Here is a 20,604-nt window from a genome sequence, read left to right as displayed (position 1 = left end):
ATTTTTTTTTTTTTTTTTTTTTTTTTTTTTTTTTTTAGCTTTGTGCTAGGGTTCTTATACCTTTTATGTCTCTTTGGCGGTTTTAATTTTGGATATATAAACTTTGTATTTGATTTGATTTTCTTATATTATTATCGAGGAGCTTGATGTGGGATATAGTTAATACATGTCAACTTAATTGGGATGCACTAATTTTCCTTAAATATATTTGATACTAGTTGTTTGCTAATCTCATCCATCATGTATCTTAAAAAGTTAGCCGGGCCAGTATTTGGTAATTTTTATGATATCTTTCACTTATATTTTCCAATGAGACGTTGAATTTTCAGTTTTAGACGTAGAATAACGTCATAAATATGACAAAAACATGATTATTTAAATACGTTTTTTTTCTCTCGAAAATACTTAAAAATACTTTTTTATATATTACCTATATTGGTACACTCTAACATTTAATTACAAAACTTTTTTATATCTGATGGGCAATCTTATAATTTCATCTAAAAATGAACTCAAACAAGAATAATTGCTGCAAAAAAAAAAACAAAAAAAAACAAAACAAAAAAAATCCTAAATTCGTTCCTCAAATCCCTGTACTCATGTTCAATGTTTAATAATTTATATCTACTAACATTTTGACACTCCGTTCAAAAATTTAATAAAAAATTACTAAACGGCTAAATTTGAGACACTTGATAGATTTCATAGCAATCATCTTTAGAGAGAGAAGTCGTCCGGAGACCTCAAATGAATTTGACTCTTTTTTTATTATTATTATTATTTCGTTTTGTTGGAGACAAACTTTTTGATAATTCATTTCCAAAACCAACTCACAGGTTGTGGATGAGCAAAGTGGCGGAAAGATGAGAAATGGGTCAAAACAAATTCTGTGGATTTGGACAAGCACATTATAATTCCTAAGGTGGACCTAGCTATTTATAATGTGGAGACAGCTGACAAATTTGTTGAAGACTACATCCTTAACCTTTCCAAAACCAGCATAGACAAGTCGATGCCTCTTTGGGACCTCCATATTCTCAATGTCAACACTTCCATGGCTGAAAGTGTGGGAATATTTAGGATTCATCACTCTCTTGGTGATGGCATATCTCTTATGTCACTTTTTCTCGCTTGTGAGAGAAAATATTATAACGAACTATAAACCATGATTCAAATTATGGTATGAATCCTCTTACCAAACGTAAGAATCATAATAAAAATACTATTTGCAATATCAATGGAATGTTGTCAAAGTTCTTCTTTGGGCTTTGGTGGAACTTCAAGTTGTTTTGGAATAGCATTGTTGATGTTTTGATGTTTATAGCGACAGCTTTGGTTCTTGTCAAAGACAGCGAAACCCCTATTAAAGGTCCTATCACAAGCACTAGTGAGAATAATCCACGACGCAAAGTTTTCAATGAACACGGTACAACATATACAAATTTCAATATCTTCCAAAAGTTTGCCATAAAAATGTTATGCCCCCATTTTTTTTATATAATATAAAGTACTAATGGGGTGTGCTTTGTTTCTACTTGACACCTTATAAATTTCACACAGTAAAATAAGCTAATTATTTATCTTAATTAAAGATGTATGTTCTCCTGCAGACTATAAATGATGTTGCTTTGGGAGTCACACAAGCTGGTTTATCTAGATATCTTAATAGAAGATATGGTAAGCTGGTGATTTATATTTTTTACAGATGACTCAATTTGTTCTTAATTTTTTTACTTTATTTGTGATTTTTTTATTTAAAAAAAATAAAAATAAAAACTTGGATAGATAATAAATTATCTTTTAAGTAATATTTCAGGAGTAAGTTTGAAAGATTTCCAAAACCAAAGGCAGCATCTTATATAAAGAAAGTTTTCGAAAAAATATATTTTTCCAATAATATGAAATAGTCTAAGCCAGCTTGCATTTCCTTGTAATATTGTTTTCCCTAGGCTTTGAGAGCAAGAATATTGAGAAAGGAATTACGGGGAAGAAAAATAATCTCCCTGTGAAAATTCGCGTAAGATCAATTTTGTTTATCAACATCAGGCCATCACCAGGAATTCAGGTAATTTTTTTTTTATCTCATGTGGCAGTAATTAATTTACTCTCTAGATCAGATTACAGATTAAATTAATTTCATATATTTAAATTCATACACATTTTCATATGTTTATATACATATATATATACACACACATATACATGATATAATATAAAAGGCTTTAGCTGATATGATGGAGAAGAATACAAAAGCAAAGTGGGGAAATTGGCTTGGTTTTGTCATCCTTCCTTTGAGCATTGGCTTAAGAGACGATCCGTTGGACGACATTCGTGAAGCCAAGGCTATGTGTGACCGGAAAAGGCATTCTCTTGAAGCTCTCTGCAGTTCCGGCGTCGCCGGATTCGTCTTCAAGTTTTTCGGCATCAAGGTACGCACCAAACACTACTACTTTTGTTTCCATTTTTTGAGTTGACTATTTACCATAACTTACACGAAATATGTCAAGTGAGTGAAGATAAAACTGACTATTATTTGTTTCGAAGTCTATACTCTAGACCTTTTTAAGCAAAATAACTACATGCGTGCAACAAAATAACTACTAGCCCTTGATCTGCCTAATTTACCCTTTTTCAGTTGTTAAATTATGTTCTTGATGACTTTAAATCTTGAGCAAATAGTTATATCAATCGTCTCTAAAAAGGGCAAAACTCTAATTTTACCCTTCTTTCTAATAGTGTTTATATAGTACAGTTCAAAGACGGATGCACATATGACAATACTTGGAAAACCATTGATAACATAAAATAGTATTGAAGTATATATTGATAGTAAGAGAAGAGGTTGGGGAGCAATCTCAAAATTATGAATTTTATACAAGTTACATGTATATATGGGATGTATTTAATCGTTACTCCATCTATATATATATATATATATATATATTATATGCATATACTAAGCTAATCGAATGATTAGTGATTATTTGTTTATATATAACAGCCAGCAAGCTCTCTTTTCCTAAGACTTTTCACCAGCACGACGTTGGCCTTCCCCAATGTAGTTGGACCACTCGAGGAAATTGGTTTTTACGGTCATCCATTGGCTTACCTCGCTGCAACTACCTATGGCGGCCAAGCAAATGTGAGTAGTAATAAAGATCTCTTTTTCTCACTTCCTGAAAATGTTTCTTTTCTAATATTTATTGCTTTCATTACACCAACCTAATAACCAACGATCTAGCTTACAGCTTTGTGTCATTTTTCAGCGATAAAGTTGATAAGCTACGCAAAAATTATTCCTTTATTTAGTTTAGGATAAATTTTACTTTTGCCCCCCGAATATTAATATCTTTGTCACGTTGCCTCCTAAACATTGAAAATTTTATTAACTCTGTCCCTTCTGTTTAATATATTATTTTCATAAACGTCCCCTAAGTAAGTATCATATTTAAAATTGCCTCCTGATCTATTAAAAACATATCTAAAAATCTCTTGATCTATAGAAAACATAATAAAAATTAATTAAAAAATTAAATTCCAATTAAATAAAAAAAGTGATTAAATATTAAAAGATAATAAATATAAAAACACTAAACTTCAAAGAAAAATAAAAATTAAATAAATCAACTATTTTTTTAAATATTTTCAAAAATCAAAACAAGAAAATGGGAAATTTTTTCAAAATTAAATAAATATTGCAAAGAGGTAGGTTTTCCAAAAAAATTTCCTCCTTCTTTTGGGTATTTTATTTTTGAAAAAAAAAGTTGATTTATTTAATTTTTGAATTTTTCTGAGGTAAAGTATTATTATCTTTATTATTATTATTTTTAAATATTTAATCACTTTCATTGATTTGATTAGAATTTAATATGTCTAATTAATTTTTTATGGCTTCAACAAAATTGTTATTTTATTATGTTCTACGTAGATTAAGGGGTATTTTGATATGTTTTTATAGATCAGGTGACATTTCTAAATAAGGTACATACTTCAGCGGACATTTATGAAATAATCCATCAAACTACACCTCCACTAACTGACACATCATAAAATCCGTTAATAAAGTTAGCATAAGGGGCAAAGTTAATAACATTTTAAAGTTTATGGGGTGTACAAACTAATTTTTAAAAATCGGGGGACAAAATGACAAACATACCAAAATTCGGGGAGAAAAATAAAATTTATCCTTTAATATATGTCCTATAAACGTCTCAATTTTAGTGATGTCAAATCTATATATCTTGAAGCAAAAAACAAACAAAAAGAAAAACCCCTATACATTATAATCACAAATATTTAGCCGTATTTTGTGACAAATATTAAACGTTCACTACAAATTAAATCACCTAGCACCTAATTATTAAATTATTTCAGTTAACTATTGTATATTGTATGTTAATTGCAGGAATTAATGGTTAGCATGCAAAGTTATATGAACAAGATGAGTGTTGTTCTCTCAGTAGATGAGAACACTATTCCCGATCCCCACCAGTTATGTGACGATATTATTGAATCGCTGAAGTTTATTAAAAACAGTGTCGTAGAAAAAGGACTCGCCAAGTGAAAAAGATATGGAACTACTCTACCATAAATTGGACTTCAAAATTTATGATGAGATTGTTATGTGTAAACTTTGAGCGTTGAGAGGTTAAGGAAATATATAGGAGAACTAGTACTGAACCGTCACATTATCTTGGAAGCTTGCAATATTAATTTTGAAAAACATGCTTAAAGACACCACTAGTGTAAAACACCACCCCTTAAAATGTGAGCCTCATATTATGGGACCAACATTCTATTAGCGGTACTTAACTCCACCGGTGTTTTGTAGTATTGTTTTTATTCTCTTTATTAATAATCATATAACTGTTATCTAATAATTTATTATTTATGGATTATTATTTACGTGTGTGCGTTAATTAACAGTTTAAGTACAAGCAGACTCTATGTCTTTTGCCTCTAAATTTTGAAAATTACTGTCATAAGTTAACTATTTTCAGAGACCATTTGCTAATGTTGCTCTGTCCAAAATTTTCAGGAAACATAAAGTGGTCGATAAGTCTATAATATTGATGACTTAAAGTTGACCGCCATAATTCTCACAAGCGTATGGAAATAATTCTCCATGCGAAAGTTCTTTTTTCTTTTTTCTCTTCTGTATAATAAAAGCGCTATTGTTAGTCCATTTCGTAATAGCTTATAAAACTTTTAGAAGAAGAATTAACCGTTAGTTTATCAATTCATCTCAGAAGTTTAACTTGATATTAGTTTATCATCCCAACTGAAAATTGTGTTAGCAAACCAAATGAAATGGACAGTTCCACAAAATTAACCTGATATTGAAATAATTTGGAAAATTTCAAATGAATTTAAGCAATTAAGTTTATTTCAAATTTTTTGTTAAAAAAAAAAAATGATCAGATGACCCCATGATGGAAATGTTATTATCCAACTTTAAGGACAAAATTACATTTTTGATCATCATTGTAACCGAGCCAACAGTGGAATGTTCACACCAAACCTTGAAACTAACGCATTTTTCTTTAATTTTTCAATGAAAAAAAAAAAGATACATTAATCATCAGCATTTAAAATTCAATGACTATCTAGTACTCTAAGATATGTGCTCTCTCACTGATGTATACAAATGACGACATTCATCTTCCAAGTACCGTATAATTTTGTGTATGAATCTTGTTCTTTGAACTCTTTTTGTCACGACCCAGCTGAAGCCTGGAGATCTTCTTTCTGATAGTATTACAAGTCAGGAGTTGCTCTTGTCCCCGAGTCGTATCATAACACATTTTGGTCGTGTTGGATTCATAAGTGGAAGAGAAATGAACAAGGCAATGGAGAAAAAGAAGACAAGTTTTTATTCCTTTGGGCTTTATACGGATTCAGCTGTTTTGTCTGCACTTCCATATTACAGGAGCCACAAGCATCCATACTACAAAATACAACAAATTCTCTTTTAGTTAATAATTGTCAGTGAAAGACAAAAAATCAAGTCTTGTTTGTTATTCGAGAAATGAAAACATTATAGTTTGATGATGGCAATATTTGTAGTTTTCGAAGGAAGAGGTTCTTACAATATACACAGACGGCAAGCCATTCGTTCACTATTCTGACCCAAGTGCTTGTCCACCCCACATCAATTGTCCATCTGTCGGAAATTGGAAATGACTTAAAATTTCAGGTACGTGTCACATTCTCGACTACGATGTTTGAATAATACTACTCATCAGTACCATTGATTATTATCGTACTTTAGTCAATCATAAATTCACATGTCAATTCTGAAACTTAGTGATTATAACACAAGGACTGACAGGGTCTAACACGTCGATCTCTTAATGGTCAAAAAAATCTGTGGTAATTTGTGATAATTTCACCTTTTTTAAATGCGAGATATTCATAAAGTTGGACAGAATGATTATAAAAGTTATGAACAGAACATTGTTTGAAAAGGGTTTGCTTTAATCACTTTTAAGGATGAGGTTTGTTGGTGGCAACCATTTTAGGGACCAAAACGAGCTAACCTTTTCATGGTATGGTGGGGATTCCAGCTAATCAAGAGCATGGCAAAATACATAGCTCCGGTAGCAAAAACAAAATGGAAAAAGCCATAACCATATGGAACATCATCCTCTGAACGCGTTTCGCCTTTCCTGAACTGCAGTTGTTCTCAGGTTTAGTTTTGGTTGAAATGTTGATAAATAAGTTAAAAAGAAGTATTCTGATGGTAGAACAAATTACCTGGAAACACTGAGAATCTATTCCTGTTGAAAACGTTGCTATGACCATTGCAAGTATGGCAATAATAAAGCTCTGTCCACAAAATGAGTCATTGTCATCTTAGGAAGAAAAGGAAAGGAAATATAGTTTAGTCTTTTTAACATCTAGAAAAATCGGATCATCTTGGAGGATCCGGTTGCAGAAGCTAACTAAAACTCGTTATTTCGATAACAAAGAAAATTGTAGGCACTTGAATTCTTCAAATAAGTTAAACGAAATCAAACATTACTATGATGGTAAGCCAATCTGTTTTAGTTGGAACTGTTGCCTTCCTGATGCAATTTTCCCCAGCTGGTTCACTGCAACATCAAAGTAATAAATCATATATGATGTGAGAGAATATGACAAGGTGAATATATTTTCTACAACAATCTTCTTCTTTTTTTTTTCCTCTGCTCAATATAGTGTAAAAAAAACAGGCATATATCTTCTATTCAAAGGATTCAGCTTTACAAGGTGGCATTTTACAAAACATGGCCCAAGAAATGTTGCAGGCAAATCTTAGGTTGTTAAAGGTGAGAAATCCTCTCATGGGCTGTTCTTAACTTTCTTGACTTTGATTTGAGTCAAGAAGTAAGCAATGAGCCACAGAAATATGGTCCAAAATTCTTGTACTTTTAAACTATCTCTCCATCCCCACAAAAGGCACAAAACATATATAAGACCAAAAAAAAAACAACACAACAACAGCAACAAATGCTTTATTTTCAAGTCTCAGAGTTTGTGGGCAACCAATTTTCATTAGGAGGCCAAGGCGCAAGAAGATATCGACGTGACGGCATGTGCATATTTGTTTGTAGATATACCAAGTAAATTATCAAAAACATGAAATAAAAAATGTCGAAAGATAAGAAATCATGCCTTCTAATGGCACACCAGCAGATGAATACCACATAGAGACCCATGAGTCCTGGAGTCAAGATGCCAGCATTCACCTGTAATATGGGTGAAAATTCGGGAATTATATATCGAATTGTACTAGAGCAAGAATGAATTATTTGAAGGCAGAGAATGGTGGCTAAAAGCTTACTTTCGGGTGGAGAGAAACGCTGGTCATAAGTTGGAGCAGCACAAGTGTCCATGTAATGAAGAAAATGTTGAGGAGACAAGATGGTTCGGGTGCATACCAAATGTACATCATGATGATCCCCACTATGCATACGACGTACGCAACCGTCGCAAGTAACATCACGTGTATTTGGCTGCAGTAAAAATCTTAATCTAAATTACTCAGCATATTAAAAATAGAAAAAAAATCACAGATAAACTTGTCTTAAGTTAGCAACAAAAAGACAACATAACAAAATGAGGTTTAGCCTTACAATGCAAATCACAAATTTGTCACCAATTTAACCTTACAATGCAAATCAATTATGTTTAGAGGAGAACAGAAAAGAAAACGAGCTAGATGTTTGAACTATGAGTTAGATGTTTGAACTATGTCTTACTTACCATCTTTCTGCATTCTTGTCTGACTGACAACAATCATTAAGCCATGTAATGAAACTGATTACGCTTATAAGCTGAATTAGGAGAAATACCCTGAAACCAAATAATAAAAATCCTTAAACAAGGATAAGCAAGATTGAAAAGCAAAATGTTTTAGACATGAATAAAGTTATCACTCTCAGGATTAAATGATACCCGGCACCAAAGTGTGCAATCTGCCCTGTCAAAAAATAAATGAATAAACAACGTCAAGGACCATATTGGGATGTATTATTTTATTTATTTATTTTGGTAAAAAAGAAAGAAATCAAGATAAGACTAACCATAGAGCTGAATAATGGTAGAAGGAAGTAAGAAGGGAATGATTGTGAAAACAACCCAGAGGACAATTTTAACAGACCACCATCCAGATTGCCATGTATTTCTGCGCTCACTCAACTTTGATGTACCAACTGTTGTTAAAAACATAGTGATATAGAATGTCTAAGGTGAATGTTAAGGCTTACTTTTTGATCCAATTAAGGAAAGAAACTGAATATTGTACAATTATTAGTGTATGGCTTATTACTATTAGATTCATAGTATATCCGCAAAGTGTTGACCATCACTTCCCATGAACATATGTAGTCTTTTTCATGATTTTACATGACCATCTGTAAAATCAAATCTGAGAGATTATAAAAATGTTGATAAAAGAACAATATATGTCTCTTTGTGTTTTCATGTTCATGCCCACCAAGTGTTGGTTGACTTGAGCAAATTGCAGATGTCACCATAAAAAAAAAATAAAATAAAAAATAAAATAAAATTTGTGTGTGAAAAACTGGGCAATATGAAATAGAACATATATAACTAGATTTCAATTTCAACTTATTGAAAAGGATACAAAGCAACCCAAGCTCACACGCAAAACGCCTTGAGCACCCAAACAGTCTCTCCCACCTTCACATCCTTTTAATCCTGAATTCAAATGCAGATTCTGTTACCACATTTGGGGTTTCTCTTATTTATTTTTTATTTTTATATTTTTAAATAAATTGCAAAAGCATAATAGAAATATCAACAGAGCTTTCTTTGTCCCAACTAAGTTCAACTTTTTCTATGAATGTACATTATTTCAGTCAGGTCATGATCCTAAAACTTACAAACCAACACAAACATAGCAAAACAGAAAATGTGTTAAAACAGAAAATGCAAAAGTTTAAAATAACCAACCAAAAGGCACAATAATTCCAAAAAAAAAAAAAAAAAAAGGGGAATGAGAAAAAAAAAGAGAAATAATTAAAACTTACTTTCCATCTCAGTGAGGGCACTTCTGCCATAATCCCTTGCAGCCCATGCCAGCAAGTTTGCCACCAAGAACATGAGAGCGTAAACATATCTAGCCATCCAAGGATTTGACCCATTTCTGAATTGACTAAACCATTGCCTAAACCATGAATCTTCTTTGAAAATCACTCGTCTCTCATAATCATTATTATAGCTGTTGTTTTCTCTACTGCTCTCCATTTTTTAACTGTAATTTTTCCAAAGAGATTAATATTCCTTAAATTAGAAACTCTTCTCCAAATCCAATCATTTGAGACCCACCAACATTGCTAAATGTGCTTTGCCACATTATTGCTTCGTTGTTGGTGGACCTTCTTCATTCTTCTTTCGACCAATCTCTACATGTTTATGCCCAAAATCCCATCTTTTTCAATATATACATATATATATATATATATACCTGGACAAAAAATATATGTTATATAAATATATGATCTCACATGAATCACAACAATAATATAAAACCAATAAAAACGCACATGCCACAGTAATAACACCGTATATTATGATTTATGAGAGTATATCTGAATTTCCAAAATTAAAGATATTATTGGATCTGTTTTTGAGGATTAGAATGAATTGCAAGGAAAGAAGCTATAATAAGCTTGCACGCAATAGCGAGTTCAGCCTTTTTTTTCAGGTGTGAATCTTTTGACGAGTTGAGCTGAAGCACTTTTGGTTGGATTGGGCCCACATGCACACTTTTTTTTAACTAAATAAATTGACAAATAGAAACCCAAATGACCAAATTTCACAGATTTGTTGCGCGCCTTGGAATGCGTGCGAGCTCCAGCAATTTCTTCAGACTCAAGTGTCCTCTATATACCCGAATATCATATGCTGAACTCTTTTTAACATTTTTTAAGCTTTAAGGTCCGATCATATTTATGACCCTGAGTTTTGAAATAATTCCGGAGCTAAATGTGATTGTTTGTGTGTAGAGAATGGGTAATTTTGGTATTTCGAATTCTGCCACTTTTTGAAGAAGGGATTTATGGTTGGCTCCCCGTTGAACGTGGATAGAGAGAGAGAGAGAGAGAGAGAGAGAGAGAGCAGAAAAAGTTGTATATAATGGGGAGCCATTATATGCAAGCAACATGATTCTTTTTCATAATAATAAGAAACTGTAGGGGAATTGTTTAATCTATTCCAATTGTTTGGTTGCTGAGAAAATATCTCAGTAAGTAAGAGAGAAAGTTTAGATAAATCTCATGTTTTAGCTAAACTAAAGGAGAGTAAGCCTACATAAGAAGGTCAGCTAGAGGGTTCATTTCTCTAGTGCCACAAAAAGGGGTGAAATTAAAAACGAATTTAATATTTCCATCAAAACGACTTGTCGTTTTTGTTTTCATTACTTGTGGAGAATCTAGCAATGCCTTCCTATTACTCATCCAAACAAATGCAAAGGTTCTCCCTAATTCTCGCAACAAACTCACCACATTACCAAAAAAAATAAAAAATAAAAAATAAAAGCAAACTCACCTAAAGAAATCTACCCAGAAATTCAATTAGGGAGAGAAATATATAACACTACTCAAAAGCTTTGAACTTGGAGAAATTTAAAGAAGATAATTGAAAAACACTTACTGATAAATTAAAGAGAGAATATTTTCTTCTTCTTCTTCTTCTGTTTTGGTTTTGGACTTTGAAGGAATTATAAAAGTGCCTCCTTGAGATCACCTAAGATGAAGAATGAATATATATATATATATATGATCAGAGGCTTCAAGAGATTCCCAGTTCTTTATATTCAATGATCTTCTTATTGCCAAAAATATTCCCCAAGTGAAGTTATATAGAAAGAAAGAGAGAAGATGTTTTACTGTTTATACGAGAGTTTTGTGTCTCCTTTCTAGCTCTTATACACCAACAGATGATAGAGAGACACAGAGACGGAAGAAAGAGAGAGAGAAATAGGAGAGAGAGAGAGAGAGATTGCTTTCTCAAGGTTTTGCTTTGGTGTTTATGCTTTCCCTTTCTTTTTCCCGCCGTAAGCTTCTTGTTTCCGTTACAGTCCTAAATTCGTATCTTTCAAGGTTTTTTTTTTCTAATTTCTTTCTCAACAAAAAGAAAAAAGTTTTTTTTTTTTTTCAATTCTTTTTGGAGAATTTATAGCAGTAAATATTTACCAATCATCTCTAATACAATTTTTCTGCAAATTAATTTACTTTTTTTTTTTTTGCAACCCATTATTCCTTTTTTCCCATTTTCCTTCCAATTTCATAGTTAAGCCATCACCTTCTTTTTTTTTTTTTTTAAATTGAAGGGACATCACCTTTTTTATTTGCACTGCATCTTAACGAAGGGCATTTTGATAAAAATGAACAGAGAACATTTGAACACAGTCCCTAACCTTTTATCTGTGTTGCAAATTGGTCCTAAACTTTTTTTTCTTGCATTTAGATTCTTAACGTCCCGTTTTCATTGCAATTCCACCCACTTTTATAAGACACCACGTATGGTGGTCGTGACTCCCATTTTACGGGTAACGTGGGATGCTAGCAAAATAACGCACATACATTCACAGCTAATCCTTATCTCCTAACGTTATACTCGTGATGCACTTAGGTTCCTATTTATGTTTTCTATTGCATTCATGCCTCAATGTTATTATTTTGTAGCATGTAAGTCCTTTTTTCTCATTTTCCTTCCAATTTTATAGTTAAGCCATCACCTGTTTTCTGCATGTGCACCCTCAACAAGGAGTATTTTTATGAAAATAAAAATAAAAAGCTTATTTGCACTATGATCCCCAACCTTTATTTGTATTGTTAACCGTTTGTTTTTTCATTTAAATTTCCGATCTCCCCTTTTCATTGCAATTTCACCCACTTACATCGTTATGACACATACGTGGGGAGTTAAATAAGCCATAACGTAACCTCTTATCATTAATTGACATGATAATATTTTAAATATACACCAATATGAAGATAACTACTCACATTTCACAATATATAAGAGTTAAAAATTAGAATCGATATTCTTGACATTATTAAACGAAAAAAAAAAATCCACACATTAAAATATGCAGCATATCCTTCTCTCTTTTATTCGTCCACTAGCATTATTAGATGCCATTGAACTTTAGATTCGGCCATTTTGTAAGGCAATTAATCTCTTTGATGAGGAGAGAATATTTCCACTAGTTATTCTTGAAAGAGTATCAAAGTTGTGCACATGGTCTCTTAATGGTGGTCGTACAATGCTAATGGTGGATTTTGGATTTTTTTTTTTTTTTAAGAAACACTCTCCTAGGCCCTAGCTATACAATGATGTCTAATATCAAAGTTGCCATATAGTAGAATTGATGCAAAATTTAGCACCAAGTATATTAGCTAAATTTTTCTTGTATATAATTGTTTATTAGTTATTACGGAAATAGTAGAAAATAAGTCAATATGAAAAGCTTAAGGAAGTATATAGGTCAATTTTTAGTTATAGAAATTAATAGGCCATAACTTGTCAAGTTATGGTTCATAACCAGATAAGTTATGGACAAACTTGTCAAGTTATGGTTCATAATCAGACAAGTTATGGACAAAAATAATGAATTATGGACAATAATTTGTCAAGTTATGGTTCATAACCAGACAAGTTATGGACGTAAACAGTAATTTGGCCTATTTATTAACTTATGTAAACTATTAGCCTATTAATTTTAATTCATTTCAAGTCTTGGCATATTTTGCTCTTTCTCCCTAGTTATTAATGTGTTGAACTTTTTCACTTCTAATAATTACAACATCTTCATTTTTGTTTTAAAATTAATTTCTATATATATATTATAAATTCAACAACTTAAAATAAGTAAGTAAAAGTGTTAGATACGGCATTTGAATTTTGAAGTATCATTAGTTATTGGATCACAAAATATAATCTATGTCAAAATGTTACAATGTTTTACTTTTTTTTTTTTGGTCAAATATAACATTGACATTGACCAATGCATTGGCTATGTACTGTCTAAAAATGAGATTGCAACGGAATGGGATGTTGGTGATTTAAATGCCAAGGAAAAAATATTGAGGACCAATTTGTGATTACTGGAAAATTGGATGGAAATGGAAAAAAGGGCCAACGTGCTACAAAAAAGTTACGTTTGAGGAATTAAATGCGTCAAAAAAGAAAAAAGGATAGAGTATAGAAACTAAGGAGATGTTTGATTTGAGGATTCAAACTATGATTTTAATTATGATTTATGATTCGCTATTTCTCACAAAAAATACACATAAATAAAAAATAATTTTAATCACATGATTCTAATCCATAAACTAAACATCTCATAAAACAACACAAATATAAAATATAGGACCAACATCGCAAGCCTGGATGCTATTTTTCTGCTTCTAAACTCTTCTATCTTCTTCTTAATTATGCTAGGCGCTTTTCACATTAATTAAGACTAAAATACAACACTGAAAAAGAGACAAAAAAAACAAAAAAAACAGAGAACATAGAATTATTTTTATTGTGTGTATATAATAAATTGGTTGGTAACTTCTGGGTCGTACAGTTCGCTATAAAAGCGATGGTGGGTTTTGGTTGGTGTTTGGATTGATTGCATGGAGAGAGAGAGTGAGAGAGGCTCATTGATGATTGAGAATCACGCCAACAGAACTCTTTCAGTGCATGCTTTCAAACATATATAATTGTGTTTTTCTACTCTTCTCTTCTAATTATAATAGTGGGCCATTTTTAATTTTTCTCGTTCCTTCACACTTGCTATGATTTCCCTAAGCATGGGTGTACGGGATATAATATATATATATATATAGATATAGATATATAGATGCACAGCTCCAAAAATGTGCTTAAAATCAGATACAAATCTTTCGGTTCCCTAATATCTTCTGCTACGTACAGATTTTCTGGAGGTTATATATTTATACGCACACATGTATATGTATGTATGTATATCAATATATATATATATATATTTTCGTATATATGTATATTTACACGTATGTGCACTCTCCCACTCTTCCTGCAGAAATTTAGATCCCATCAGATTTTCTTGGGAGTTATTTTAGAAATCTAGTTCTCCATGTAGCTCGTTTTATGTGTAATTGTTTATAAGAAAAAGATAATATATATATATAGTTCTTATTGCATATGAATATTCTAAGCTGAAGAGACGTGTTGTTTGTATCATATTGTTTCTAGTTAATTGAATTATTTTCATTATGATTGGCCTCGAAGGTTGCATTTTGTGATATTGCTTTAATTTAATATGAACAATTAGAGTTTAGCTATTCCAACATTTTTATAACATACACGGTTTTGATATCTCCATTAATAAACTATTTTCTGTCTTCAAAACGAATTTGGCACAAAAATGACATGTGAGGGTTTTTAATGAGGATAGAATAATAAAAAAGAAAAAATGGGTATATTGAAAAAAAAAAAAAAAAAATTTGTTTCGTCCAATCTAGATTTTTTGTTTATCTTTTTCGAATAAACTTTTTCATGTACTTGTTCTCTACCTCTAGTAGTGTGATCCTTGTATTACGTGGAAGGGTCAAAACTTGTTCTTTTGCATTTTTGAGTTAGGCATTATTGAGTGAAGATCTTAAATTGAGCTTGAGTTATAATTTGAGTTAAAGTTGTAACTTGGGTTTGTGTTTGGTTGTATACATTTGAGTTATGGTTTGGGATAAGAATTTTTTGAGTTTGTGTTTGAGTGAGTCAAAACTTGAATTTGTATTTATATAGTATTTTAATAAAAACTCAGTGGTGATGGAAAATTTTAATAGGGTATATGGGTGGGGTTTTATTCGTCTTTTCGTTATCAACGTATAGAAAAAAAATCATCTCAATCAAAATTAAAACAAAAAAGTTATAGCATTTTTAAGAATAGAAAAAATAATGTTCATTAATTTGAGTTCGAGTTTCTGAACTCGAGTTGAAGGGAAAACTTAAACTCGAGTTTTAATCCTAAACTCCAGTTCAAACTTAAAAGAACATGAACTTGAATAAAGTTATAACTCGAGTTTCTTTTTTTTGAGTTTTTATAGCTGCCGAACAGCCCCCAAGTATTTCAAAAACCAAGGCTGCTAGACCCCTAAATCGGAATATCAAGATTAAAATGAGACAAGTGCATATACTTAGAAGGCAATAGCACCTAATTTAAATTTTTGCATATGGAAATAATAATGAATCTCACTGTACAAATCTAAAACTAATATTCAACAGTTGAGATACAACAGTTGTATTAACTAACTACATCACTACCGTTTTTATATAGTGCGTAGGAATATCTGGAAAAAAAAAAAAAAAAAAAAAAAAAAAAAGATTTAGTATATCGTGTCTTTTTTTTTCTTATTTTTTGAATCTCATCTCCACAATTTTCCCCTTTTTATATAGTGTCGGGGGACATATAATCTTTTTGACAACTCATGCTAGGTTAACCCACAGACAATAATAATTTTTTGCTTAGAATCATAATGCCGGTTGAGACCATGCATGGATTTGAGTAAAAAATGGTTAATAATGTAAGGCAATTACCTTTAGACTCATCCGATTAGATATTGACACCCTGTTAATTAAGCAAAAGAAATTTGTACTCTTCATTCCTTAAATCATTTTATTTACCTACGTGATTAGCAATTTAGGAGAAAGTCACTTAGGGTGTTTGGTATGAGAATTCGTGTTATGATTCGAATCATAATTCGTGATTCGTTATAGTGTTTTCTCTAAAAAAAAAATACACATAAACCAAGAATGATTCTAAATTATAATTTTAAATCCGTAACCGAAACGTCTACTTAATATATAGTGCTACCCACTTGCTATATCACGTGTCTCATTGATGTTTGTCGAAGCAGAAGTATGTAATATTATATCTCATCTTTTGAAATCAATTTCTAAAATGTACGTATAATCTGTGAGAATATTGAGGAGAACAGCTGTATATAGTATACTGCTCACCGTTTGACTCAAAATGTGACTAATAATAACAATAACAATAACAACAACATTTCTATATATGATAGGGTGAGCCAAATTGGATGCAAAATGCATGCTCTTCAAATCCCGTTTACTCAAAGTAATGATAAATTGTAATAATATTTGGAGGCCACGTCTACAGATTATATGACAACAGGGTGACATATATTTGTGGATAAATTTTCATTATATATACCTTTTATACTCAGATTATAATGCAGAATATTTATTAGGTTGAATTAGTGAATAACAAGTAATAATTAATCTTATAGTTATCCACTAGCCCAATAACCTACCGATTTAGATATTTTTCTGTTGAGCTGTTGTTAGGATATGTTTGGTAGAGGGATTCATTCTCTGATTTAAATCATGATTCGTGGTTCGCTACAGTATTTTCTCTCATAAAAAATACACGTAAATCGAAAATGATTCGAATCACATAGTTTAAATTTTCCAATTAAACGTTTGTTGCTTGTGTTTACGCTGCATGTGTTTACGCCAAGAGGAACGTAAAAGCCTAGGAAATTATGCTTGCAAGATTATATCAAATTCTGAACTTGTATTTTGCTTGTAGCATTACTATTTCAGATGCTTTTACACCAAGAGAAGAACACTTTCTGTGTGGTGGCAAGCAATCAACCGTGTCCTTAATTTCCCTTTTAGATTTGGCAGAGACAGTCCTCATATAATATATAATACAAACAAAACGACAAACTAATAAAGAACGATTTTGTTGTTTTTTTTTTTTTTAAAAGGGTAAAACAGCAGTATAGAAAAATAAAAGATGGAGAGAAAGAGTCAAATTAAAGAAGGAATCTTTTGAATTATTTTCTGACTAAGACGGTTTTTTCCGAGTTTCTGTAACAAACTAGTTTGGTACGCAAAGTATGTCACTCTAAAAGTTTTAAAACCCTTATTAAAAGTAAAATGTTAACTTGACATTCCGTCTCTCTTATTAATTGCACGTTTAATTTATAAATTTAAAATTATTTTTAATATATGTATAGTTTTTATAAAAAATATATTATAACGAATCACGAATCATGATTTAAATCATGACACGAATTCATTAATCAAGCGCACCATAAAAAATTATGCTAACATTCTCTTATTAAAAAAAAATAGCACAGTGCCAGAATGTATGCCAGAAAACAGCTTATGTTTTGGGATCACGTGATCAAATTGGCCAAAACTTACAATTAAACCTGTTTTCTTTTCTTTTCTTTTCTCCTGTTGCTTTTTAGAGAGTTCCCTTTGTTCAATGAAAGTTTGATGGTACTCCATTAACGTCAATCAAGGAGTCGTTTGTCCTCTTAAATCAATGTTTAACTTTATCGTGAAAGCCATTTGCTAATTATTAGGGTATATTGCTAACTCAAAACTATTGCTTTCCTTTTTTTTTTTCTTTCCCCGATCTCCTATGGCATTATTTCTATCCTCAATATCATTCTTGTTTCTTATATTCTATAAAATAACTTACCAGTAATTTATTGGTACAATTTAATAATATACTATAAGATCTCGGGGATATTCGAATTAGGTAACTAAGAAACCAAGTTACACACATTTCTAAATGACTTATTGACCTCGTGTTAAGGCGGTTCTAGTTTCGTCCAACTTATTTTATAAATAATGGCTACAAAGAAGATTATGTTGTTAACTAACTAAAAGAAATAAGATACTTAAGCAAAGGCTTATGAGACGTTTGGTAAAAAAATTCGTACCATGATTTGAATCATAGTTCATGACTTATTATAGTGTTTTCTCTCACAAAAAATACACGTAAATCAAAAATAGTTCTAATTTCATGATTCTAATCCATGAACCAAATGTCTCCTTAAAGACTGATCCTATATGTCACAATAATATGTAGAAGTGAAATGCGTAATATAACATTTGTTTTACGTAACAATGATTTTGAAAAGATATAGCAACAAAGAATTTACTTATCGCATAAGAATGTTACATGTTTTCAAAGTTTTTGTCGGGTAAAATAAAATGTTGGTATCTCTTTTTTTTCCAGATGTTACACTGCAGAACTGTTTTTGTTTTCACTCTTCCAGTAAGGGAATTGGCCAAAAAAAGGAAGAGAAATGCTTCAGGCTTTTCAGCAAATGAGTTGGTAGAGTTCTTTTTGGGAGAAAGAGAGAAATAGGCCAAGACTTGAGATGAATTAAAATTAATAGGTCAATAGTTTACATAAGTTAATAAATAGGCTAAATTACTGTTTTTGTCCATAACTTGTCTGCTTATGAACTATAACTTGACAAGTTATTGTCCATAACTTATCTGGTTATGAACTATAACTTGACAAGTTTGTCCATAACTTATCTAGTTATGAATCATAACTTGATAAATTTATTCATAACTTATCTTATTAGGAACTATAACTTAACAAGTTATGATCTATTAATTTTTATAACTAAAAAATGACCAATATACTTTCTTAAGTTTTTATTTCCTACTATTTTCCTTCTTTTTGCAGCCCAAAAGAAAACGGCTTGCAAGTAAACACGTGAGTAGCAGATTGTTTGGGCCAATTTGCTCAAATGAAGCACTTGAAGCCCAACACACCCCCCAAAGCAGTGATTTTAGCCCAACTGCATAAGATGGATCTAGCAATAGAAATTAAACTGGTTAATTACATGCCAGTTTGGAAGCTAAACAAATTCGTAACAAACCCCACTTCTTCAGCAACTGAAATTCTACAATTTCATTAAATTATAAAGATTTTGGCGTGACAAAAAAAAAAAAGGCTAAAGAATGACTTTTTCTGTTTGTTTTTGTGTTAAATAAAAGTTTCCGAGTCAAAAATGATAAAGGAAAATGGCTCATCGAATTGCACATTTTGCTAACTTTCAATGCTATTTCTGTTTCAGATAAATGAAGAGCGTCAGATGAGAAGCAGATTACCAGTTTTAATGGTTCCAGAGTCCTAGGCATGAAAATTGTTAGATAATTTAGTTGCCAGCAGATAGTTAAAGAAGTGGTATTAATGCATATTGCTCAAAATTTCAAGGCTGGTAACAAAAAAAATAAATGTGATTATTTTTTAGAGTTTTTTATTATAGTAAAACTCGAATTTTAAACTCAAATCGGTGAAATGAACGGGGCCTAAATATGGGCTCTGAGATATACTTACACATATATCCACTTGAGTCTTGAAAATCCATTTAGTGCCAAAGTCCATTGACATATAACTAAATCAATGTTAAACAACAAATATGAGCCCTATTAATGGGAAAAAAAGAGAGAGAGAAGTAAGAGAATGCTCCATTTGTAGAGAAAGCAAAGCCAATTTTGAAAAACAAAGTTGCCCTTTTATTTTATAGCACTTTGTTTTCCTATTATATTTGGACGAGAGACATGCAATTTTGGTAAACGTGGGCATGATTTAGGAGTGTGAATGAGTCATGAACATATTTAATTTATTGACCCCAAAAAAAAGAACACTTGTTCAAGATCTGACCTGCAACATAGATCCCCGTTCACTTTGTTGATTCGAGTTTAGAATTCGAGTTTTTCTACAGTAAAAAGCTCTCACAAACAATCACATCTAATTTTTTTACTATAGTAAAAAGTTCTCACATAAAATCACATCTCAACTCAAATTATAAACTCGAATCAGCGAAGTGAACGGGACCTTAGTTTGTTAAATGTTGGTTTTGATGAGTAATAGTTGATTGGTAATGCCAAAGTAGCAAGTAATTTGAGGGGGGTGGGGGGAAATATTAGTAACGAGAGATGCATTTTTAGTGGGTTCTGAAAATATGCCTTTGATTACGTAATTGCACGTGAATTTGTTAGAATTGCCGGCCGTCTTGATTAGTTTGTCAACTAAGAAAAAATAAAATACAAAAGGTATATATACAAAATTTTTAATAGTTTGTTTCCTTCAAGTTATGTATCTTGGATTGGAAAAGGAATTTTTTTTATAAAAAAAGTCTATTATAAATAACTTTTATTATTATTATTATTATTATTTTTTTTTTTTTCTTTTTAACCTTCTATTCATCTCAATTTGACCCTAAAATATTTCAAATTGACCTGAGCTTTTTTGTTTTTTCAAAAACTGCAAAATAT

General features: G+C 31.1%; 2 protein-coding genes across 2 annotated transcripts in view; one reads left to right on the top strand and one right to left on the bottom strand.

The window, feature by feature from the left end:
• LOC21403718 (O-acyltransferase WSD1) overlaps positions 1–4,564 on the top strand; it is a 5,005-nt gene extending 441 nt beyond the window's left edge. The window contains exons 2-7 of the mRNA XM_010090553.2: positions 923–1,133; positions 1,325–1,426; positions 1,950–2,065; positions 2,220–2,429; positions 3,002–3,142; positions 4,406–4,564. Coding sequence (XP_010088855.2) covers positions 923–1,133; positions 1,325–1,426; positions 1,950–2,065; positions 2,220–2,429; positions 3,002–3,142; positions 4,406–4,564 — 939 coding nt within the window. The remainder of the gene's footprint in view (positions 1–922; positions 1,134–1,324; positions 1,427–1,949; positions 2,066–2,219; positions 2,430–3,001; positions 3,143–4,405) is intronic.
• A 1,063-nt stretch (positions 4,565–5,627) lies between these two features.
• Positions 5,628–9,941, bottom strand: LOC21403717 (probable serine incorporator). The gene is made up of 12 exons (XM_024174158.1): positions 9,537–9,941; positions 9,131–9,204; positions 8,568–8,727; positions 8,440–8,464; positions 8,248–8,337; positions 7,826–7,997; positions 7,657–7,730; positions 7,025–7,094; positions 6,757–6,828; positions 6,540–6,673; positions 6,090–6,163; positions 5,628–5,947 (listed from the first exon to the last, which is right to left on the bottom strand). Exons 1-12 carry the CDS (start codon positions 9,751–9,753, stop codon positions 5,898–5,900), a joined length of 1,212 nt encoding a protein of 403 aa, XP_024029926.1. The 5' UTR covers positions 9,754–9,941; the 3' UTR covers positions 5,628–5,897.
• Between the last annotated feature and the right edge of the window lie 10,663 nt (positions 9,942–20,604).

The sequence above is a fragment of the Morus notabilis genome, unplaced genomic scaffold (assembly GCF_000414095.1).
Source record: "Morus notabilis unplaced genomic scaffold, ASM41409v2 Scaffold625, whole genome shotgun sequence".
NCBI lineage: Eukaryota > Viridiplantae > Streptophyta > Magnoliopsida > Rosales > Moraceae > Morus > Morus notabilis.
This window is presented reverse-complemented; position numbering and strand designations above follow the sequence as displayed.